A 24,340-nucleotide genomic window follows, 5' to 3' on the forward strand; every position below is an offset into this window, starting at 1 on the left:
CAGGAACCAGGGCAGAAAATAGACCTCTGAGTCTCGGAACAGAAAATGTTCCCTCCCCCCACAGGACTTCAACAAGCCTCCAGATCCTAGGAGGTTGGAGAAATAATCCCGAGGGCCAGGAGTGCCGGGCAGGGGTGGGGAAGGAGATGAGAGAGACCGGAAAGACGTGTCTTACTGCCTCTTCGAAGGCTCCCTTGCATGAACCTGAAGCTCAGAGGCAGCCTGAATGATCTCACCCCGTGCTTCCCACCCAGTGTCCTGGGACTGATGGCCGGGGAGCCGAGGAAGTGACCCCTCAGCGCTCAGGTGGACAGTGGGGCTAACGGAGGTCGCTGTATGAGGGCCAGTCACCTCTGGCGGCACCAGCCACATCCGCTTGCCCAGCGTGCCCTAAAACGTTGATGAATTCTGTGTGTGCCTGCCTGGCGAGGCTATAGCTAGGAAGCTTCCAGAGCCCCTGGCAGGGAGCTGGCGCTGAGCATGTACTGGCTGTTGTCACTGCTGACAGGACTTTTTATTTTTTTATTTTATTTTATTTTTTTTAGGACTTTTTAAATGCAAGAGCTTGGGCCTCACCTCCTGAATCCCACACCCTCAGGGGTGGAACTGGGGCAGCTGTATTTTTCAAAAGGCCCCCAGGGGGATTTGGCAAGGACTGGGACAGGAAAATATTTTTACCTTCATTTCATGTCTTTATGGCTTCCTCGAATTGTTTATACTATGAGCATTTTATATAAAAGAGTAGTTTAAAAATAGACACAAAAATTCTCTCCGGGGTTTGGGAAACGCTTGATAGAAGAGGCTGACCCCGTGGAGAAGGGGAAGACACAGCTCCCTGGGGAGTGAACCGACACCCCACGGGGGCGTGCCCCCCCTCTGGGAACTGCCAAAGTCACGGGGGTGGGGGGGGGTGGGGGGAGTGCCAGCAGGAGAAGCTTGGAACGTGTTGGCAAATATTCAGCATCAAACGAGTCCCCACCCCAGGCACTGTGAGCGGCAAACAAAGAAACCTGCTAAAAGAAGCTCTGCCCCTCATCTCCTGCTGGGGAGAAACGCGTTGGCAGTTGGCAGACTTCTTCGGGAAGGTTCTCTCAGAAGCTCCCCACTCCCACCCTTCACATTCACCTAGGCCTGAGCGCCTTCCTCCCAGGAGCTCAAAGGCCCCTGAGATCCAGAGAGGGGGCAGTTACTGCACAGCCCAGAGTCTACACTGTCCCTGGAACGCTTAGTCACCTTCCAGAAAATAGGCAATGCTCCCTCCATGCCCCCCATATGCATCTGTCTCTTTCTGTCGTGTGCTTGTGTGGATGTGGCTCTGAGAATGTGGTGAACTGGCCCAAGATTCCCCAGAATCCAGGGAGGACCTTGGTTTCTTTCTTTCTTTCTTTTTTTTTTTTTTGAGATGTTTTTGATGTGGACCATTTTTAAAGTCTGTATTGAATTTGTTACAATATTGCTTCTGTTTTATATTTTGGTTTTTTGGCCACAAGTCATGTGGGATCTTAGCTCCCCTACCAGGGATCGAACCTGCACCCCCCGCATTGGAAAGCAGGAGTGCCTTAACCACTGGACCACCAGGGAAGTCCCAAGACCTTGGTTTCTGACCCTCCCTCATTTTGGGGGCAACCCAACCAATCACCCCAAGCCGTGGCTCTAGTCCCGCCCCCTCTGTATCTCAGGGATTGGGACATCTCCCTTGATCAATAGTGATGTAAAGCACAGAGAGGGCACCAGACAGCCACTAGTCACACAGCAACGGCAAGGCAAGTCCCAGCAATTGGGTGAGGCAGCCCTCCTACTGGCCTTCCTGCCAGCCCTGGCTCCCTGCCCCCGGCTCTGGCCCTCGACCTTCCACAGGTCTCGCCCTTCCACGCCAGCGTTCATGTGGACTGTGTGGCACGGCGGGCCCTGGTCTTCAGAGCACCCCCCCCACCCCCAGCCCAGCCTCTCCTCCCTGAAGGACACTGGTCTGCCTATGGGCGGGGTTCAGTAACTAGGAGAAAGCACTGGGCTCCCAGCAACACTGAGCCAGAGAGATGAAAGGCAGCAGCACACAGTCCAACACGGAACATGCTGGGAGGCCTGCGGGGGACAGTGTGCATCCTGTGCCAGCCTCTGTGAAATCCACACCTGCTGGGCCCTGGCCCAGACACAGCTGCCACTATGCCAGGCAAACACCTGGACACTTCACCAATCCCTCACACGATGTCTTCCACACTGCACAAGCCATGGGCTGCACAGACCGCACGTGTACCCGCCTCACCCAACAGAACGTCCTCCACCCACTGGGGGTCCCCAAGGCAGCAAAGACCCACCATTCAGAGCGGAGATCTTTTTTTTCCGGTACGTGGGCCTCTCACCGTTGTGGCCTCTCCCGTTGCAGAGCACAGGCTCGGGACGCGCAGGCTCAGCGGCCATGGCTCACGGGCCCAGCCGCTCCGCGGCATGTGGGATCTTCCCGGACCGGGGCACGAACCCATGTCCCCTGCATCGGCAGGCGGACCCTCAACCACTGCGCCACCAGGGAAGCCCTAGCGCGGAGATCTTTGTAGATAATCCTCCCCAACGCGCTGACTATGGTCACCACCATTACCGCCCTAACCACATGCTAAGGGCAAGAAGCAAAGCTTCTGTGCAGGCGTTCCAAGTTTTAACATCCATACAAATCACCAGTGTCTTGTTAAAATGCGATTCTGGGGCTTCCCTGGTGGCGCAGTGGTTGGGAGTCCACCTGCCGATGCAGGGGACACGGGTTCGTGCCCCGGTCCGGGAGGATCCCACATGCCGCGGAGCGGCTGTGCCTGTGAGCCATGGCCGCTGGGCCTGCACGTCCGGAGCCTGTGCTCCACAGCGGGGTGGGGTCCGCGGCAGTGAGAGGTCCGCATACCGCAAAAAAACCAAACAAAAACCAAAACAAAACAAAAAAAAAATGCGGTTCTGATTCCTTATATCTGGAATCATGAATTTGCATTCCTAACAGTCTCCTGGTGTTGCTGATGTTACTGGTTTAGGACCACTTCCTAATTAGAATTTCCTGGGGATCATTTCCAAAACCCAAGTCGCAGCCCAGACTAATTAAATCGCAACCTGCGGGATCCAGGCATCAGGAGTGTTTGAAGCTCTCCAGGGGATTCCAGGCTTGGAAGCCACCGTCCAAGGGAGTATATAGGGACCAGAGGGTGGACTGGATTGGTTGAAGCTGAGTGCACTTGGAGTTCACGGGACACTGGTTGAGCCCCGAGACGCGTCGGGCGCCGTCCTAGGTGCTGGGCGTATGTAGGGAATGAGACCCACTCCCACCTTCTTGGTGCTCATGGTCATGAGGGAACATAGATATTAAACAAGGCACCAAGCCAGTCAATGGGATAGCTCCAGGTTGATAGAAAGCCACAAAGAGAGGAAACAGTAATGAGAGATATAAAATGGGGAAGTCCCCCTCAGGTCTGGGGGTCAGGGAAGTCTCTCCAAGGATGTGACATTGAACTGAGACCTGAAGGTTGAGAAAGAGCTATCCTTGTAAGGAGCCAGGTAAGAGCATCCAGGTAGAGAGAAAGGTAGGTACAGAGGTCTGGCGGTGAGAATGGAGGCAAGCGGCAGAAAAGCAGGGAAAGGAAGGCCTACCGAGCACCTTAGTCTTTACCTGCACGGGTGGATGAGGGGCAGAGAGCCTGGCTTGTGGGAGAGGCTGTGGCCTCCAGCCCAGACCCTCTAAGGAAGGAATATGGAGGTGTCTATTCTCATCATACCCACAGGAAGAAGAGCCCCCACCTCTGACAGCAGCAACATCCAGGCGGACAGACCCAGATCCTGGTTCCAACCCAAGGGGTAGAGGGAGGGCTGAAGGGAGGAGAGCCCCGGAGGGCAGGCCAGGCACGGATCCACCGCCTACCTCTGGCCGAGAGCTTCTTAGTGTTGATGATCTTGGCAGCATATTCCTGGCCAGCCAGCACCTTCACACACCTGCGCACCACTGAGAAGGCTCCCCTAGGACAGAGAAGGCAAAGAGGGTGAGGGAGGGCCCAAGGGCTGCGTTCCCAAGAGACACCACAGTTCGTGCAGCTGCACCGTGCTGGGAGGGAGCCCTCGCTCAGTGCTGCTTGGGCTCGTAGGGGCTGCTGGGGCCCGATTCAGGGACGGAGCAGGCCCGGAGACCCAGGTGAACCACTGGTAGTAAATCTTTAGGAGCTTGGCCTCATGAGACATGAGACTTGTAGAGTCCTAATAAGTTAGGTTCACCAAATTCTAAAACATTAGAATCATGCAGTGTTAGAATCACAGAATCTAGGTCCCTGGAAATTTTCAGTTTTTTATTCTTTGAGTAGGTAACACATTGACATGGTTCAAAGTTCAAAAGGTACAAAAGTGTAGATAGTTAAAAGAGTCCTCCCCATCCCTGTACACTAGTCTCCAAAGTCCCCTCCCAAGAGATGGCCAGTGTTACCAGAGCATCTTTCCACAGATACTCTCCGCAATACTGGATACTGGACCTTGCATGCTGTTCTACATTCTCCTCTTTTTCAGAAATATATTTTTTTTTTTTTTTTTTTTTTTTTGGCGGTACGCGGGCCTCTCACTGCCGTGACCTCTCCCGCCGCGGAGCACAGGCTCCGGACGCGCAGGATGCGCAGGCTCAGCAGCCATTGTTCACGGGCCCAGCCGCAACGCGGCATGTGGGATCTTCCCGGACCAGGGCACAAACTCGTGTCCCCTGCATCGGCAGGCAGACTCTCAACGACTGCGCCATCAGGGAAGCCCCAGAAATTTTTTAGAGATCCTCCTTCTGTATTATAACATAAAGAGTTCCTATTGTAAATCAACTCTACTCCAATAAAAATTTAAAAATAAATAAATGTTTTTTAAAAAAAGAGTTCCTCATTTAATCATGTGGCTGTCCTATAACTTACCTAGCCAGTCCCCTGTCGATGGGCAGTTAGGTTACTTCCGATCTATAGCTATTACAAACAGTGCTGCAATGACTAACCTTGTATGCGTGCATTACAATTACATTTCCCATGTGTACAAGTGTCTTCGACTAAACTTCTAGAACTGGTATTATTTGGTCAAAGGGTAGGTGTTGTGTGGTAATTCTGATAGATAATGAGAGATGATCCATCTTAGAGGTGTACCAACTTACTTTCGTACTAGGATGTGAGGGGACCATTTTCCTCCACCCTTGTCAACACAACGTGTTATCAAACTTTCATATCTTTGCTAGTGAGATGTGGAACGTGGTGACTCAGTGCAGATTTGATTTGGAATTTTCATATCAAGAGCGAAGCTGAGCAGTTTTTCATGTTTTAAGAGACTCCTGGGTTTTTATCTTCAACGTATTCGTGGCTGGGAGAACTTGGAGCAAGGGCTGTTGGTTTCACTGCTCATAGAAGACATTGTTGCCATGTGGAATGTGGCCCATTTCCCAGATTGTTTGATTTTTCGAGAAAAACTGGAAGTCTGGGTATTTTCGTGACATTTCCCAATTTTTAAATACTGGTACCTTATTCCAAAAAATTTAAACACAGTATTTTGCCAAACAAAACTAGTTTGAGGGCTAGATCCGTCATCTAGGTGCCATGTTATACCCTCCACCACAAAGGTCAGCTGGTCCAACCCCTTCACATCACAGAGGAGGCCCCCTAACGGGCCAGACACTACCTGTGGTCACCACCATTACCACCTTAACCACAGGCTAATGTCAAGAAGCAAGTCTCCTGGGCAGCCTTCCCCAGTTTTAATGTGCATAGGAATTACCCAGGCATCTTGTTTAAAAGGCAGATTCTGATTCCTTAAGTCTGAGGCGGAGCCCAAGATTTTGAGCTTCAGTGTAGCTCAGGGTAGATTGATTGCTCAAGGTCACACAGGCCAGGTCATGTCTAGAACTCAGGTATTTCCTCCCCCAGGTTTTTGGCTTCTCTTCCACCCAGGGAGCCTGCCGCTTGCTGGCCTGAATGCCCAGGTTCCTGAAATGGCCTCACCCCACCATATCCTCCAAACTTTGATCCCCTCTCCTAAGCACACAGGCAGGTCCAAGCCACAAAAATGAGGCTGATGGGAGCTGGGGCGGACGCTGGCAGGCACCGGCAAAGCCCGCAGGCTGGCGGAGATGCTTGCCCTACACACATCCCTGGGCGTTGTGTCACCGGCTTCTTCGTGTCCGGGCAGCATGAAGGGAATGAGTGGGAAACTGTGGCGAAGGATAAGTAAGAAAGATCTGGGAGGAGGGCTAGAGACCAGGAAATATGACCTCGTAGGAAAGCTGAGGAAGGCCAGAATTCATGGGCACAGCAACAGACCGTCCGTGGGGTGTGCAGCCCTGCCTGTCCTCCACCTGGAGAGAGCAGCAGACCGGGTGCCCCTCCCTGAGAAGCCTCCTGGCGACATGTCCCGCTGTTTGTGCTCCCAGAGCACCCCACACCTCCCCATCTAGCCTAGGACTGTGCTTGCTCGTTCAGCTTGTCTGTCCACCAGACGGAGGGTTCCTGAGGGTCAGGACTGGAATGTTCTCCACACCCATGCACAGGTACCCAATGCTACCTACCAACAGGGCTTCCATAAATGTTACTCTAGGAACAGGAGGCAGATTTAGGTGAGAGGTTCTCAAATGAGACGGGGAGAAGATTTCAGTCTGGGGTTTTAGGAATAGGAACAGGCATCTGAGGAAGGTGAGCACACTGGTCTCTCAAAGGTGCCCACCCTACCCAAACAGGGAGGTTTCTGCCCAGTGGGAGGCCATGATTCTCAGAAGCCCCAGGAGAGAGAATGTTTCAAGGGGTCACTTCTGGGAAAGGTTTTGTGAACTCCAGGGAGAGGAGGAGCAGAGAAGGAGGGCTTGTCTCACTCACCAGCATCTAGCTCATGCTTGGGCCAGAGTTGGAGTTTAATTAACTTGGATGGAGGGATGGATGGATAGAGTGAGGGAGAAAGGGAGGATGTGAGGCAGGGAGGGAGAAATATAATTTCTCCACTAGAGAAACAAAACTCCATTCTAGATAAAGACATTAGATCGATGGTTATCAAACAGGCTGTTTCAGAATGCCTTGGGAATCTTTTTTTTTTTTTGCTGCATTGGGTCTTCGTGGCTGCGTGCGGGCTTTCTCTAGTTGCAGCAAGCGGGGGCTACTCTTCGTTGCGGTGCGTGGGCTTCTCATTGCGGTGGCTTCTCTTGCTGCAGAGCATGGGCTCTAGGCGTACGGGCTTCAGCAGTTGCTGCGCGTGGGCTCGGTAGCTGTGGCTCGCGGCTGTAGAGCGCAGGCTCGGTAGTTGTGGTGCACGGGCTTAGTTGCTCCACGGCATGTGGGATCTTCCCGGACCAGGGCTCGAACTCGTGTCCCCTGCATTGGCAGGCGGATTCTTAACCAATGCGCCATCTCTTTTTAAAAGATTCCCGGACTTCCCTGGTGGTGCAGTGGTTAAGAATCCGCCTGCCAATGCAGGGGACACGAGTTCGAGCCCTGGTCCGGGAAGATCCCACATGCCGTGGAGCAACTAAGCCCGTGAGCCACAACTACCGAGCCTGCGCTCTAGAGCCGCAAGCCACAGCTACTGAGCCCGCATGCCACAACTACTGAAGCCCACACGCCTAGAGCCCGTGCTCTGCAGCAAGAGAAGCCACCGCAGTGAGAAGTCCACGCACCGCAATGAAGAGTAGTCCCCGCTCGCGGCAACTAGAGAAAGCCCGCACACAGCCACGAAGACCCAATGCAGCCAAAAATAAATTTCAAAAAAACAAACAAAAAAACATATTCCAAGGCATCTCCCAGACGTACCAAATCAGAACCTTCAGATGCAGGCCCAGAAATCAGTATTTTCAGTTAACAGGCTGCCCAAGTGATTGCTTCCCAGCCAGCTTGGCACTGCCCTGCCCGCCTTCTGGGGAAGTCCTGCTAAATGCCTGGTCCCCCTAGAAATCAGCATTGAGGGGCCATCACATGGGGCTCTGTGCAGAGAGGCTCAAGAGGCTCTATGACCCTGGGCTCTGCCCCAGGAGCTGAGGACTAAGAGCCATGTCTATAAAACAAGAGAAGGCACGCTTGCTGAACTTCCTCCTCAAAACACAGCACCAAGATTTTTGTAAATCCCAGGCTCTAACTAGGGGTCCAGGCCAAGGGCGGAGCAGCTGCAGGAACACTGTGTCTCTGAACGTAGGCATATGCATTTTTTTCTGGGGCAAGAATGCATAGCTTTTAGCAGATTCTCAGAGCGAGGAGTTTATCAAATCCAGTTCAGGGCTACTGATCCAGAGAACACCAGCCTCTCACATACCCAGAAGATGTCCTCCCTTCAAATGCACATTCACCACTGAGCTCCTTGGCCCTCACAGCAACCCTGTGAAGTTGGAATTATGATCCCCTATTTCACAGATCAGGAAACTGAAGCCTTAAGGGAGCAGGCATAATCCTGTCGAGGCTGTGAAGAGAATCCAGGTCACCTGCCCTTGTTCTTCTGACTCCACCAAAGGCAAGAGAGTGTGACCCTAAAAAGCAGGGGCTCTGGGCTCACAAAGCCCTGTGATCTGATCGTGACTGAGCCCCGACTGTGTGATATTGAACTTGGCCCTTCAACTGTCTGTTTCCTCCTATAAAATGTGGTCTATAATAATATCTCCTTCCTGGGTTTGTTGGGGAGGTTAAGGGAGGTAACACATGCAAAACACTGGGCACAGTACCAGGTACACAAATGCCTGAATGGGGCGAGGAAAGGGTCTGGGCCAAGGAGCCCCTCTTTCTACCCACACAGCCTCAGGTCTCCATCCACAAGTGGAAAGGCTCCTCCCTGCCTGTCCCGGTGCTGGGGATCAGGGAGAGGAGGGGCAGAGGAGAATCTGCAGCAAAATGAGAGTGTGGGCAGCAAGCTCGCAGCCCTAACTTCCTCTCTTTTTTATCTTTTGTTTAAAAAAGGCATGTTTCTGCATTCTCGTCCCGCATGAGCCAGTGGCCACAGCCCAGCAGCCTTGGCAAAAGGAAGAGTCAACCCACTCCTCCCACGGCCCTGAGCTGAGCAGGTGGCCAGTGGGTGGGTGGGTAGGAGCCTGGAAACAGGACAGGGTGGAAAAGGGGAGGAGGCCAAGGTGGGGAGGGCAGGGTGGGAGGGAGCGACCAGGGGTCCCAAGAGGAAGGGATGAGGCCTGCAAGCGAGGGCCCTACGTGAGTGGGGGATGTCCATGGGGGGGTACTGGGAGTGCCTGTGACAGCGTTCCTGGGTGCAAAGTGTTCGGGGGGGGGAGTGTCTGCCCACAGGTGTGTGTCAGCAGCCCATCAGTGCCCTTGTGTATGTGATGTCAAGAGGCTCTGGGTGTGACAAAGCACACGTGCGTCACCCTGGGTAAGTACCCATGTTAGGAGAGGGTCACAGAATGTGGGCAGGGAGGGGTGTGTGTGTCAGATAGACACTGGAGGGACGAGACCTCAGCTCTCAGCCCTGCTGGGAGGTCTTGGGCAGGGGTCCGGCCCAGCGTGGGCATCAAATTCTTCATCTGCAACTTGGGGGGTGGGGTGGGCGTGGGGCTAAAAGGTACACAGGCCTTTCCACCTTCAATATTCTGTAGCGAGCAGTCCAACAGAACTTTCTGTGATGATGGAAATACTCTGTGTTGTCCATTGTGACAGGCACTAGCCTCATATGGCTACAGAGCATTTGAAGTGTGGCTAGTGAGACTGAAGGACTGAATTTTTAATTTTATTTCATTTAAATCATTATAAGTGGCTAGTGAACACCATATTGGATAGTGAGGTTTTATGTGGATAAGAACAGGCGCTCCTGAACCAGGCAAACCAGAGTTCAAATCGTGGTTCAGCCTCTTACCAGCAAGTTATTTAACCTTGGTAAGACTATTTCCTCCCCTGTAAAATGTAAGTAAGAATAGTACCCACCCTGAGCAGCTGTTTCAAGGATCCAGTGAGAGAGTAAGGTACGCAGTGGGTTTAGCCCAGTCCCTGGAGTATAGTAAGTGCTCAAGAAACAACACCGTTTATAGGCATCATGATCTCCGAAGTGATGAGAACAGCCAGCATCATCAGAGGCAAATTGGACCTTGTCTGCCAAGCTCGGGGAAGGAGCAAGCCAGGACAGGAGGTGTGGGGAGGCCATGGTGAGGGGGTGGGGTGCTCCCCAGGGCCCAGCAGCCTGTCCCTGGGTATGAGCAGGCAGGGAGGCTGCACCTGGTTCTCCGACTGACGGATGGGGAGGTTGCCGTGATAGTGGGTCCAGTGTGGCTGAGAACGTGCGGACGTGCTAATGGGCCGTGAGAAGCAGGATTCACCCTGGGAGATTGCTTCTCAGCTGCCTGGTAAGCAGAGTGTCCTGGGAGCTGCTGGCTGCCACCCACAGCAGGCTCATCACCCTCTCTGGCCTAAAACACCCCAAAATGCTGACATGGCTGCAGAGGCGGCACCAGGAACATTAGACGGGGACTCAGGAGGCCTGGGTCCTTGGCTGCCAACTTGCTTATCCTTCCATTTGAAAAATGGAGATGAGGAGCCCCAGCCCCATTTCCTCCTGGGCCAGCTGTGAGAAGTGTCTGCTACGTAGTGATAAGAAGAGGTTCTTGATACCCAAGACTGGTTACTGCCAACTTCCCCTAAAGGAACCCTCCCCTCCTTTATGCCGGAGCCTCCCAGAGCCCACGGCATTTGCCTGCGGGTGTCAGCAGACGGGGACACTGCTTACGGGGCTTCAGTCACCGAACCCCCTCTCCACTCTGCCCTCCTTGGGGGTCTGATGAGCAGGAGTCCTGACAATCTCTAGGGTCTTCCCTTCATTGGCTGCTTCCTCAAACACACCCAGGTCTCCCACATTCTGCAACAATAAACAACCTTCCTTCTCCCAAACTTAAAAAATTGAAGAAAAAGCAAGAGTGTTTCTCTCGACCCAGCAACCTGGGCCACTTCCTTCCTCCCTTTGTTGCTGCCAAACTTCCAGAACAAGTGTCCGACATCCACCGCCTCCTCTTCCCACCTCCCACACTCCATGAACCCACCACAATCTGGTTCCCACCTCCGGGCTCCCTGGAAGAAAAGTTGTGCCAGGCCCGTCCCCCCAGCCCCCTGCCAGCCCCGGCATCCCCCACTAGGTCTGATTGATCTGCCTAGATTGCCCCACTGACCACCCAGCTTTGAGACCTAGCTTCCCTCTTCTTTCTGCCACACTGTCCCCGGACCGCCCCCGCCACTTGCTGACAGTGCTTTCACTTCTTCATCCCTCCTCCCCACAGCATTGCTGCTCCCTGCTCGCTCTCCACCCATTCTTACCTCTTCCCCCTCCATCCCTTCTACCCAGGACCATTAGCTGGGATTTCTGGGGAGGCTCTGGGCGTTCACGAACACACCTAAAACTTTAACAAATTTATTGTATGTCTGTGCGTTGTTCTGGGCAGAGGATGTATATTTTTCATTAGCTTGACAGAGGATTCTCTGACACCCGTCCCCCCAAAACTGATGAAAGCCACTGACTATCACCCAAGGTTGAAATCTTCTTCTATACCACCCCTCCTCTCTTCAGAATGCTAGTCCCAAATTTCTAGCTACTCACCATCTTGCCTGGATGCTATGTGATAGGCACCTCTTAATCAAAGTCCACTCTCCTCCCCCCAAATCTCCCCACTCTGGGTTAATATACCTAAGCATTCTACCTCTCTGAGACAAGCTGGGGTGATTTCAGAAAGTTCCTGCTCGGAACTTCCCTGGTGGTCCGGTAGTAAGATTCTGTGCTCCTAATGCAGGGGGCACAGGTTCAATCCCTAGCTGTGGAACTAAGATCCCAAATGCCACATGGTGCATCACGTGGCCAAAAAAAAAAAGGAACGTTCCTGTTCAAATGTATACAGACCTGTTATCTCTAATACCTCTTGGTGGTCAGTAACTTACAGCCCAGGTTAGCTGATCTGATCACTTGGCAAAGAGTAAGCCCTGGGGGCATGGAACCCAGAGCAGATGGAGTTTGAATGGCTGGGGGAAGGGACAGAGCTGGGGCTGGCCACCAGAGCAGCTCCACCGCAGGGGTCAGAGCATGGGCCACACGTGGCTACATCGGAAGCTGCAATAGTATCTTGCCATTGAGATCCATTCTCTCCCCATTCTACAGATAAAAAAACTGAGGCCAAGACCTTGAACCCAGGACTCCTGACTCATCGTCTTTTGCTCTTTCCAATACCCCATACTCTCGCATCAGAGGGCCCTAACTTGGGGTCCACAGATGGGCGTTAGGGTGGGGGGATCTGTGGGAAATATTATACAACATTCTGTGAGTTGGAGTGAGTGTGTGTTTTCAGGGGTGACTGTGGCTCATATGAGATTCTCTGAGGGCTCCTAGATTCCTCAAACAGTTAAAAATCTGGGATCAGATTTGTTCAGAAATGAAATGAACATCTTGGTTTCCAAAACACCCACCTCTACATACTTTAAGCAATTCCCTTCACTTTTGGGGGGACCTCAGTTTACCCATCTGTGAAATCAACTGTTGATCATTTTTAAGCCCTCTTTATTTTTTTCGTTTGAAGCAATAGTATCATTTCTTTTTTTTTTTTTTTTTTTTTTTGGGTTCACGGGCCTCTCACTGCTGTGGCCTCTCCCGTTGCGGAGCACAGGCTCCGGATGCGCAGGCTCAGCGGCCATGGCTCACAGGCCCAGCCGCTCCGCGGCATGTGGGATCTTCCCGGACCGGGGCACGAACCCGTGTCCCCTGCATCAGCAGGCGGACTCTCAACCACTGCGCCACAAGGGAAGCCCAATAGTATCATTTCTTAATAACAAACAAACAAAACACAGCTATGCAGGTCACCAGACGGCAAATAAAGCTGAGATGGTAGGGGCTGGCAGCTCAGGACCCCTTCCACTTCGTTTTCTCTCTCTTCTCCCCAGCTCAGCATGGCAGCTCTGCCCCAAACTCCACAAACTAGCATTTGAGAGCCAGAAAATCCTAGGACCTTTTTCTGAAACCACACATCCCTCCCCAAGCCGCTGCAGCCGCCCACTTCCAGACTCCAAAAGATCCTGCAGGGACACAGTGTCTTCAAGCTATCCTGCACACCCCCCCAGGCCTGCCGTGTGCCAACCCAGCAGAAGTCTTGTGGGGGACACAGAAGGCCTGGGAACCAGAAGAGTCTCTTTGCTGCAGGGAACATTGAACCAACAAAAATTCCAACATATTCCTTGTTTGGGCTATGCCTGGGTTTTCTTGAATGGGTTACAAAAGGGAAAAAAAAAAATCCACAGGTGGTGGTGTGATGAATTGGGAGATTGGGATTGACATATATACACTAATATGTATAAAATGGATAACTAATAAGAACCTGCTGTGTAAATATATACATATATATATATATATATATATATATATATATCTATCTCTCCACAGAGCTTGGTGACAGGATCAGAGCAGGCAAAGCAGGAAAAAGGCTGAGGGTCTGCTTTCTCCCCAGGCTCCAAGGGCCTCCTGGCCTGGCTCCATCGACACGTACACAGCAAAGACTTTCAGAGCTTCAGAGAGAGAGGCTCCAAGGGGTAAAAAGCCAAGCACTGGACTGGAAGGAGGCTGGAGCGCCCAAACCTCATGTGTCACTGGCTGGTGTGACCTCAGGCAAGGCCCTGACCCTCTCTGGGCCTTATTTCCCCGTCCCTAAGACAAGGGAGCACTCTTCATTTTGGTATTCTGTGCAGAACTGAGGCTATTCTGGCCCCGAAACCGTCGCCCACTTCGTGCTTGCAGCACGGCATCTCACCAGGCGAGGACAGGGATGCAGGGCAGGAGGGAACTGGAGGCACGGGGTGAGAAGAGGGCTGTGGAAATGCATGCATATCTCTGCTAGCAGGGTGCTCACTATCTCCCAAGGCCATGTCTGTCTGGGCGGTAGAAGGGCAGTTCTGACCATTGGAAAGTTCTTCCTTACGTTGAGCTGAAACCCACCTCCTTGTTACTCTACACGTTTGGTCCTGCTCTGCCCTCCAGGGCCATACAGAGCAGCCTTGTCTCATCTCTGGGGCCACATGATGTCCCTGCAGAGATGAGGGGAGAGGACACACCCCTGAGGGGTCTTTTCTCCCTGCTAAATTCCCCCAGCTTCTCAGCCCTCTCTCACTTAATTTGGCTTCCAGACCTTGGCCACCCTGCCTAGGCCCCCTCTTCTAGACATTCTATAGGTTTTTAATATTCCTTTTAGTACCCAGGCATCCAAAAGTTGGAGGCAAGTTGAGCAGGCCTAAGAAGAGTAGGTCCACCAACCTCCCTGGGGCTGACATGCTCCATCAAAATATACACCTCAAAGCCTTTGCCTGTGCTGTTCCCACTCTGAGGAACACTATTCCACCCTCTTCCCTCTGACTGACTCTTATTCAGCTTCCAGCTCCCCAGTGTCACCTCCTCAGGGGAGCCTTCCCTGATACCTCCCTCATTCCAACTAGTTGAGGTCTCTTTGCAGCTCATAGCCCGATGTTTGTGCTCAGAGCCCTTAACCAGCTGCATTTAAATAATAATATCTGAAGTGATTTAATTAATGTCAGATTCTCACTAATCCATAAGCCCCAAAGGGGCAGAGATGACATAAGTCTGGCATGTGGTATCTGCTGGGCTCAGCCTGGGGCTGGGAACAGAGTCTGTTGTCAGGAAATACTTGTTGAGTGGATGCAAGAGTCACAGAAGCATTCCTCCTTTTATGTGATGCCAAGACACCAAGGCTGTCAGCGTTTTCCAGCACAGAAAGTCCCACCGGCCTTACAGGCCCACCTGACGCCTTGGTGGGCAGCTAAGCCCCACGAGGACCTAGATCTAGTGCCTGGGCTGGATGTCAGCAGGCTGTGGCATGCTCGGGGGGCTGCATCAGGCCGGCCTGGGGAGGGAGGCTTCCTACTGTGCCAGAGAGAGGCTCGGAAGAGACCGTGACACGGGCAACATGCATGCAGGAGGGGTGGACTGTGGCCAAGGGACCAGCACAAAAAAGAGGGAAGGGGAGAGAAAGAAACAGAGAGCAGAGAGACACAGGGAAGGACGAGAGGCAAGGGCAGAGAGAGAGAGAAAGAGAGAGAGACAGCCCAGAAGACTAGCCAGCATCATCTTGCTCTCCCTGCACTGGGAGGTAAGACTCTTGCTCGATGCCCTGTTGGAGCCAGTGTGTTTGTCGACTTGCACGTCCACATGCACCCATGTGTGTGTGTGTGTGTGTGTGTGTGTGTGTGTGTTCGTGCACTAGCAACAGCATGCAGGCGCTGCATTCCAAGGCTCTGCCATCACCCCACTGAGAGGACCGGGGCCCAAGACTGCAGGGGTGCTGGCAGCAGTCACCGCGTGCTTGTGCAGGGAGGCAGGCAGGCGGGAGGGAAGCTCGGCAGTGTCAGTGTGTCTCAGGCTGTGTGGAGGCGGAGGCCTGCGGCATGCACCAGAACATGTGCGTGCCTTCCGCTCTGCTGGCTCGGAGGAGGAGGGAGGAAAGGCTGTCCCCTTCCCACCTGCCCCCCAACTTCCCATCCTTGGCCTCTGGCCCCTGCACACCATCTGGTCCCCTACCAGACCCTGCTTCTGCCTCTCCCTGTGGCCTTGGGCAAACCACCTCTCCCTGGGCGTTGGCTCCACCGTTGATGCTTGTGAGAGACAGTGTCTATGGTCCTCCCAGCTCTGGTGTTCTGGAAGCCCGAAATTCCTCAAGGGTGCCTTCCACAGACGGAGGCTAAAGAGGGTAGCAGCTCTAACGGCACATTTCAGCATCTGCAGAAGTGTTCTGATCCCCATTTCACAGATGGTAAAGCTGAGGTACACCAAGGACAAGGAATCCACCCAGGGTGGTGCCTCAAATTAGAAGGAGAATCATGATTGGACATATATAAGTGACAGTTCAGAGTTCCCTCACCCACAAGGCCACACCCCTCTTCCCTGGAAGTGTTCCCCAGACAGGGCACCAGAAGCGGCCCCTCTCATCAACCCTCCCCCCACACGCAGGGTGCTGGAGACCCAAACCCAAGCCTGAGAGCTGCCACCAGTCTGCTGAACTGGTCATTCCACCTTCTCAAGCCTCAGTCTCCTCATCTGTAAGATGGGCGAGTAAGTTCTCTGCCTCCCTCAGAGCTAATGGGTGGAGAAGTGTCACACCGGCCCCAAAATGCTGTGAAGGTGAGAGGTTATTAGAAGCAAAATAAAAGCACAATACCGGTCTTTGGTGGGGGGAGTACATCGATGCCCATGTATTTTCTCCCTCTCCAATATTACACCATCGATCCTCCTAACAGCTCTGCCAGGGAAGGGCGGGATTGCTAAACACATTTTGCAGATGTTAGAGCTTGTGTCCCAAGAGAGAACCTAAGCAACCAGGACCCTGGGCTCGCCCCCACCGACCCCCGCCCAGCGCAGGGAGCTGCCTCTGGTCCCCAGTGTCCCCCACGGATCATCCCAGCCTAAGCCCCATTCATGAGACAAAGCCATGGAGGTAAGCGGGGTTGGGGGGGCTCTGGAGGTAGCTCTCCCCACTCCTTGGGGCAAACTTGCAGGCGCCTGCAGCCCCTCCCCAGCCCCAACACCGCCCTTAAGTCAGTTTCAGGCCCCTGTTTCTAGAGAGGAAAGAGTGGGTTGCAAGCTCTCCAGCCTCCCTCCCTCCTCCCGCACCCCTTTCTCAAGTGAAATCCCCTCCTGAGCCTCTTTCTGTGCAGCCCATTGATGACACGGGCTGCAGCGTAATTCTGCCTCTCTAACTAACCTCTCCTGGGAGTGGGATCCAAAGCCCAGAGCGTGTCAAAGGCTGGTGGAGGCATCCTCCTTCTCCACCTCTTGGAACCCAACCCCTTCCCCTGATCTTGGTCTTCGAGAAGGCTGGGTCTGCGGGGGAGCTCTGGTCCCACTGCCCGGGCCCACTCTGACCCTGCAGCTGGCGGCGCTGCAGCCTGCCTTTTGCCTCCAAACAGGCATCTGTGCTCCTAAGGTCTGGGCTTCCATTTCTCTCTCCCATGGGAGGAAGGAGGATTGGGGTCAAGGGAGGAGGGAGTGAGCTAGTCTCCGGGTCCCAAGAGACAGCCCCACCTCAACCCTCTAGGGAAACTGGAATCAAGTTCCTGGCTTACGTGAATCATACGCTGCAGTGCGACCTTCGTCTAGTGGCATCGAGAGGCCCCAGGGCCCTGATTCCAGCTCACGCCCCCTCAACTGGCTGCCCACCAGGCGGGGGAGGGACTGCCAGCCCTCCCACGAGCTGTTCAAAGGCCTGCAGGCAGGAGCCAGGCCTCACTGGGCAGGGTGCCAGGAAGCCCTCGAGAGGCACGTGTCCTCCTCTCCAGCTGGGCAGCCAGGGCCCTTCAGAAGGAGGTCCAAAGACCCCCACGTCCCCTTGGAGGGCCAGCCCAGCTGCCTCAGGCAGTCACCGTGCCAGTGATCTGACATGGGCTCCCAGAATGGGAGCTCGGTTTCTGGGTGGTAACAGCAGTGTCCCCACTGACAGGGACCTTGGGTCACCGATTGAAGGATGGGCCCTGCAGGCACCTTCGCCACTTATCCCCACAGAACAGGAGCTGTTGCATATCCCCGCTAGCCTGTGGGGGTGGGGTGGGGGGCAGGGCTTGGTCAGCCCCTCTGCCAAGCTGGGCAAACTCCAGACAAAAGGTAAAGGCGTGGCAGGTCAGCTTCAGCCTGTTCGTCTGAGGGCAACAATGACCCCAGCGTGCCAGGCTTGTCACTATGTCTTTATGAGAACCATCTCATTTCATCCTCCCAGCGCTTTTTTATCTCCAGGTTACAGGTGGGGGGAAAGAGGTGCTACAGTCCGCCCAGTGTCACAGCGCTATGGGTGGTGAGGTCCAGACCTTGTGGGCACTGCCACTTCCTGTCCCACTAGGCACTTGGACAGAAGCTGCACGCAGAGCACGAAAGCCCTGTCTCCTCGGTGATGCGCCCAGGCCTTTTAGATCCAGGCATTAGAGGTGTAGAGCCTCATCTCCTTTTTTTTTCGGATACAAGCATCCTGAACCTCAGGCCCATCCTTAGCCTTTCCGATGTCCTGCAAGTCCTGACATTGCCTGGACCATTTCGTAAGTTTGTGTGTTTTTCTAGGGAAGGTAGACTTAGACTTTCATCATATACCTGGAGGAATATGTGACCTTAAAAAGGTTAAGAGCGCTGATGGTTGTGGAAGGAAAAGGTCTGAAATTGATCAGATTAGGCCTGGCCATGCCTGCCACCCTCAGTTTTCCTGTCATGGCCACGAAAGGGCTCCCTGTCCCCTAAAATTCTGCCCTTGCCCCAATCCCTCCAAGCGCCCCAGCAGACAGCGGGGCTGAGAAGGCTCACGCAGGCTCTCCCTGACAAGTCACCCCCACAGCACCCAGTCTGCATGATATCCATCTCCTCTTGGGGCAAAACATCACTTTTATTTTCACTTTGAGCGCCTGAGTCATGTCTCAACTCCATCTCACTGCACTCTGTGACGCAGTCCTCCCGAAACCGAGGCTTGCTCGCACCCTGAAAGGCAGCTCCCAGCTGATCAGGGAATCCTTGGTTCCGTGGGTGCCAGAACCCAGCTGAGAAGGGGTCCCTGCACAAGTGCAGCAGACAGCCTCGGTCCTCCAGAGCAGCCCCAAACGTTTCGTTCCTGCTGTCCAGCCCCCCACATCCCCAGCACAAAAACACACTCAGAAAGACAGGAAGTCTGCAGACAGGAGTGAGCACACATCTGCACATGGGTGTGTGTCTGTATGAGGGAGCTGGTGTGTGCCTGTAGGTATCAGGATAGCCTGGTGTGCAACTGTGTGAGTGTGTGTGTGTGTGTGAGTGCATGTGTGTGTGTGTGTGCGGGCAGCCTACTTGTACACAGCCACAGGCCCACCTCCCACATATATGCAGACACCAGCCTGAGCTCACACACGCCTTCAACACCCACACTCCCACCCGAGCCCATGGGCCCAGGCCTCACACGCACACACATAAACCTTCCCGTGGACATGCCCCCCTGTTCCTCACAGACGTGCAGGTCCAGACCTCACAGGAGCACCAGTGAGCCCCAGTCCCACGTGTGCATCCTTACACAGACATATATTTACGCACAGCTGATATGCATACAGCTCTGACCGCCCATACATGTGTACACACAGTGCCGCATGTACACACCTTCATTCCCCTGCAAACCAGCCAATGGACCTGCTTGTGCCACTTGCATCCACCCACCCCTGCAGGGCACACTTGCATTTTTAGGCCTTACACATGAAGCACACACCAGCACCTCCCTTCCGGTACACACACATGTGAACACATGCACACCTTTTCAGTGCATGCAAGTGTACCCCAGAGTCAGTCCTCACGCAGCAACACACAACAAAGCACACCCCTGTGTGTGCACATCCAGACCTCACAGCACCACATACCTGCTCACAAGGCCCCTCTCCCCTGCACTCCTGCTGCTACAGTGGGGACCACCCAGGGCACTGGAGCTGCTCTGCCTACGGGGAAAACTCTGCCTCTACACCGTACCCCTACCATGGATCCAGACTTAGCTGGCGGCATCCGGGAACGCTTCCCTGACACTCCACAATCTATCGGGCTACCCCAAAGGGCTCTCCACCCCCCACATCCTCCCACCCTTCTCTCTACACCAGTCATCAGAGGCAGGAAACGAGCTCTGGGGCTGGACAACTTTGCCAAGAGACCAGAGCTGGTGCACCCTCACATCACTAGCCCCTGCAACAGCAGTGTCCCCCCACTGCTCGCCTGATTGTCCCTCCCCTCATCCCCTCCCCTCCTCCCAACACCTAGGAAGCCTCACCAGTGGCTCCGTTATTAACCCCTGCTGTATCGTTGCCCTCACCCCTGGCAGGAGCTGGCAGGGGGGAGGTGGGGAGGGGATGTGCTTACAGGGAGAAGTTGGCCACTCTGCACAGCTGCTGTAGGTGCCTAAAGGCAGGAGGAACTACCTGGGAGGTGGTGAGCTCTCTGTCACCAGAAGTAACCAAGTTGAGGGAGATGGCCACCTCAAGAGAAACTCAACAGGGGATTCCAGCCTTAGACTCAGCTGACTGGGAAGATCCCTTTTTAATCCTGTTTCTAAGAATCTGTGTGTGCCCAGGTCATGTGCATTTGTGTGTGTATGTGTGTGTGTGTGTGTACACGCACAGACACTGCCATGCACTGTCAACCCTTCACCTCTACGCACACACTCGCCGGGCTGGCCTTGGCTCATCTTGGCAAACATGCCCGCACCTGGCTCTAGGCGCTCTGCACGTACAAGTGCCCCCAAACACATGCAGCCTTCCTCCCTGTGTGTGCACTGGGAGCACTGCAGGTGCACACCCCCACCCGTGACACTGACTCCCTGAGCCCTCCAGGACTCTCTGAGGTGCAACTCACTTTCCCAGTTCCTCGAAGAGCTGGTACTCTTCCGTGAAGCGGGTGCAGGTGATGGTGGCCATCCTGGCGCTGGGTGGGCAGGCGAGGCTTGGGGCTGGAGGACCAGGACTGGGATGCCGCTGCTCTGTTCCCGGAACTAGGGGCCACTCGCCTGCCCGTGCTGCCAAGTGCAAACTGAGAACCGGCTTGACTGACGAGCCCGGGGCTTCTGAGCAGAGCACTGTGGCTGCTCACAGCCTCGCGAGTCTTCGTCAGCATTCAGGTCCCCATGGCAACCACCTCCGAACCGCCCTGTTCCCGTTGCCCCGGTAACTGCCTCCCCAACACCTGCCTGCCTTCCACTTCAAAACCTGCTCCCTGGCGCCCTGGCCCTACTGCACACAGTACTGCAGGCCTGTGTGGACCCGGGGGTGGGCGGACCCAGCACCCCCGAGGTGATGGACCAAGGGAGGGGTTGGAGGAGGGGAAGGAGAACAAACTTAGTCCACAAGTAATCTTCAATCTTCCCACCTCCCCCACTTCCAACTGTGGGGCCCTTGTAACAGACAAGATGGGATTAAATGGGGCAAAAAGGCAGTTGCCATGGTAACGGCTGGTGGGTGCCACATTCTGGGATGGTCCCCCGGAAAGACAGGATGCAGTTACCCTGGCAACTTCATCTCCTCTGGAGAGACAGGTATTGCCCCGTTGCCCTGGCAACAGCCAGGTTCTAAGGTTTACAGGGAAACGATGGCTAATTCATTGGGATCTCTCTCTCTCAGTGGATCACCGTAACCTCTGTAACTATCTCTCTGCTCCCCTCTAATTTTTTTTTTTTTTTTTGGCCTCTTCCTCTGTCTTTATTTTGCTCTCTCTCTCTCTCTCTCTTTCGCTCTCTGTTCTTTGCCACCTTGTCCATCACACTGGGACCCTAGCTAGGGGGAAGTGCACAGAAGCTACCAGGATTCTGGAGGGAATATCCCTGGCTGCCTGCTCACCCCAACCCCTCTCAGCCATGACAATTGGTCCCCTCCTGAGGTCTCTTCCATAACCACTCCGTTACCCCAGGCCGCCAGAGGGGCCATGGAGATCTGATCTCCTGGGGCTCATGTCCCAGTTTCTGCTTGTGCTTCAAGTCAAGGTGAAAGAGGTGGAGGCGGCAGTGGGGAGGGGAGCATGGCCTGGCTTGGAGGGGAGTGGCCGTGGACCTGCCCTAAAATCCTCATTCCCAAATTTTGTGGGCACTTTCCTGGCCAACTTCAGCTCTTCAGGGCAATAACCATATCTATGGCCCCAAGATCTCACCCCAAGGCCCGGGGGGGTAAGAAGGAAAAGGACTGGCGTTTAAAGATCTGAATTCAATTCCAGTCCTAACATATATTAACTGTGTGACGCTGAGAAAGTCACAGCCCCTCTCTGAGCCTCTAGCTCCTTTTCTACAAAACAGAACAAAGTTGCCACTGCAGAGGAAGGCTGTGAAGATAGAACAGGCTGAGGGCTGTAGAGGCCTTTGGGGAGTATGTAACTGTGAGGCCTCTTTTTAGTTTCTAGAAGAGGAGAAGGAAGGTCTAAAGTGAGACCATGACCACCCCCATCGCTCTAGCTTGAACTCAGAATCTCAGACCCTCACACCCACCTCCTCCATTCAAGCTCACTTCACAGCCCACCAGGCTGAGGTCTCATGCCAGCACTTGCCCACAATGAGCACAGGATAAAAGGATCCAGGATCCAAACCCTCTGGGTTTCTAACCCACCCATTCTGAACCTCCAAATTGCCTTACCGGTCACCTCACTTGCTGGACACATTGTCTGCTTGTTGGTCATCCCCAACCCCAGCAGATCCCTGACTCACTACCCTAGGTCCAGGAGCCCCTGGAGAAATCTGGGTACACCCCCCCCCCACAATTCTGCCCCTCTTCCTGAGAGCTGGGAGTGGGAGAGAATGATGGAGTTGACTCTGATGCAGCCATTTCTTCCCAGGAGAGAAATAGGAGGGAGGCAGGGGGGAAGGAGGGGAGGAGAGCCAGGGAGGAGGGAGTAATGGCTTAGCCACTAATTGCACCATTACCACCTTCACAAAAAGGAAAAACCACTCAGTTTTGTTTCTGCGCACAATGTGCTTCCTGCTTCTGCTGCCAACGTTGCAATTCAGAGGCAGAGAACAGAGGCCTTTGCTCGGGGGGCCGCACAGCCGGTGGGCAGCGGGCAGGGCACAGAATACCGCTAGAGGCCAGAGGCGAATGCGCACAACTGGAGGAAGGGCTGCACCGCCACCTCCGTGTCCCAGACCCTCTAGCCTGTCGCCAGGAGGGGATGGCTACCACACACGAAAGCACTGGAACAGTCCTCAGTCACCACTTGCATCATTGCCCAGAGGAGAGAAGAGGTAGCGTTCTGCAGTGGTTAGAGTGACTCCATGACCTATAGGCTGTGTGATTTGGGATGGGTATCCTAGATTCCCTGTGTCTCAATTTCTTAATCAGCAAAATAGAGTAAAACATTCCCTAGCTCCAGGGCTGTTCTCAGGATTAAATGAGATGAGCACTGTGTCTGACACACTGTAAATGCTCAATAGATGGGAAATTATTCTTATTAAGGGACTGAAAAGTCCCTCCGTCTTCACACTGCTCTCTCTGAATCATGCAAGTACACATCACTATCTTCAAGTCCCAGCACTTTGGGTACCATTCTCTGAGTCCCCACTGGAGTTGAGCTGATGGTTTGAACATCACCTTGCCCTGGCCTGGTTTGCAGAATTCCCACAGAACAAAGGACTGGGGCTAGAAGGCAGGGGTCACAAGGCCTCCAGCTGTCAGGTGTCAACCTAATGGTGCTTCAGAAATTAACAAATAAGACAAAAGGCAACTGTGCCCTGAGGCTGTATTAATGGGAATCTAATGTTCTGAATAAAGGAGGTGATAGTTCCGCTTGGCCTGGAGCTGGCCTGATCCTCTCCCCTCTCCTCACCCCTCCTTTCCTTCCCTTGAGCTCTTCCTTCTCAGGTGTCCCTATCCTTCCTATTCCTTTTCATCCCCTTTCTTGTTTCTATCTCCCCTCCTCTCCTTCTCTCAGTCTCAGTCATCCTTCTCTCCCTTCCGGTGCTGGCCTGGATCCTGTGCACACGGTCCTGGGGGGATGGGCAGGACCCAGGCTGTAGGATCCTGATGGTGTCGAGATGCCCGGAGAGGATGGAGAGGGAGGAAGAGAAGGGAGAAGAGGAAAAGGTCTCCTTGGCAACTCTCTTACACACACACACACACACACACACACACACACACACACACACCCCTCCGAACCTTCGAGAGCCTAGCACAGGGGTGTGGGCACTGCCTCAGACAGGCACCCCCAACCTGACTGTAACTGTTGCCCTGCCAAGGAGGCACAACCGCTAATTCACTGCCTCCCCTGAGCCCGAGAAGCTGGCAGCTGTGCCCGGTGGCAGCGGGCAGCAAGGAGCCAGCCCTGCCTCGGTGGCGCTGAGAGCACGAGCTGCTGATTGCAGCAGGGGGACTGTTTCTGCCAGACTCCCCACTTCCCAGGGATGTGGCAGCAGGAGAGCCAGCACGTGTGCCCCCAGCTGCAACTTGCGTGCCGTACTCAAGAGCAGGCCTGCCTGCCACTTGCTGGTGGCCAGGGGCGGGAGCCCTGGAGGGCACTGAGCTTGGCTCTGACTCGCTAGGACAGGGAACCGGAACACAGGCTGTACCCCATGGAGCTGGAGAGGGACAAACGGGGACCAGGGCCAAGTTCCTGGGCCACAGCAGGGGGTGACACCCGACTCAAATCCCACCTTGCACAGCCTCCACGTGTGCTCACACACACACGCCCGAGTGCCTCAGGGTCCTGCAGGGTCTGGGTAGGCACCACAGAACACGTGCCATCTGCGCGGTCCCCACGAGGCCTGTCCCATTAAGGGCAGTGAGCATGGGGGCAGAATCGGTGGAAAGTGGGCCAAGAGAGAAATGATTCTGCAGAGGGTCTAGGTGGAGAGTGATTTGGTTCATTACTTGCAGTAAGTCATGCCAGCCTCGCACTCAGAAGGGAGAGGAGCCAGGGGTCAGGG

General features: G+C 54.2%; 1 protein-coding gene across 1 annotated transcript in view; it reads right to left on the reverse strand.

Annotated features, from left to right (window-relative positions):
- The window catches only part of CAMK2A (calcium/calmodulin dependent protein kinase II alpha), a gene marked incomplete at both ends in the record, with an annotated part of 62,184 nt that extends 41,824 nt beyond the window's left edge, over positions 1 to 20,360 (reverse strand). The window contains 2 exons of the mRNA XM_079917266.1: positions 3,890 to 3,984; positions 20,299 to 20,360. Of these exons, the coding sequence (XP_079773392.1) occupies positions 3,890 to 3,984; positions 20,299 to 20,360 (157 nt within the window). The remainder of the gene's footprint in view (positions 1 to 3,889; positions 3,985 to 20,298) is intronic.
- Between the last annotated feature and the right edge of the window lie 3,980 nt (positions 20,361 to 24,340).

This window comes from Stenella coeruleoalba (genome assembly GCF_951394435.1).
Source record: "Stenella coeruleoalba genome assembly, chromosome: 3".
NCBI lineage: Eukaryota > Metazoa > Chordata > Mammalia > Artiodactyla > Delphinidae > Stenella > Stenella coeruleoalba.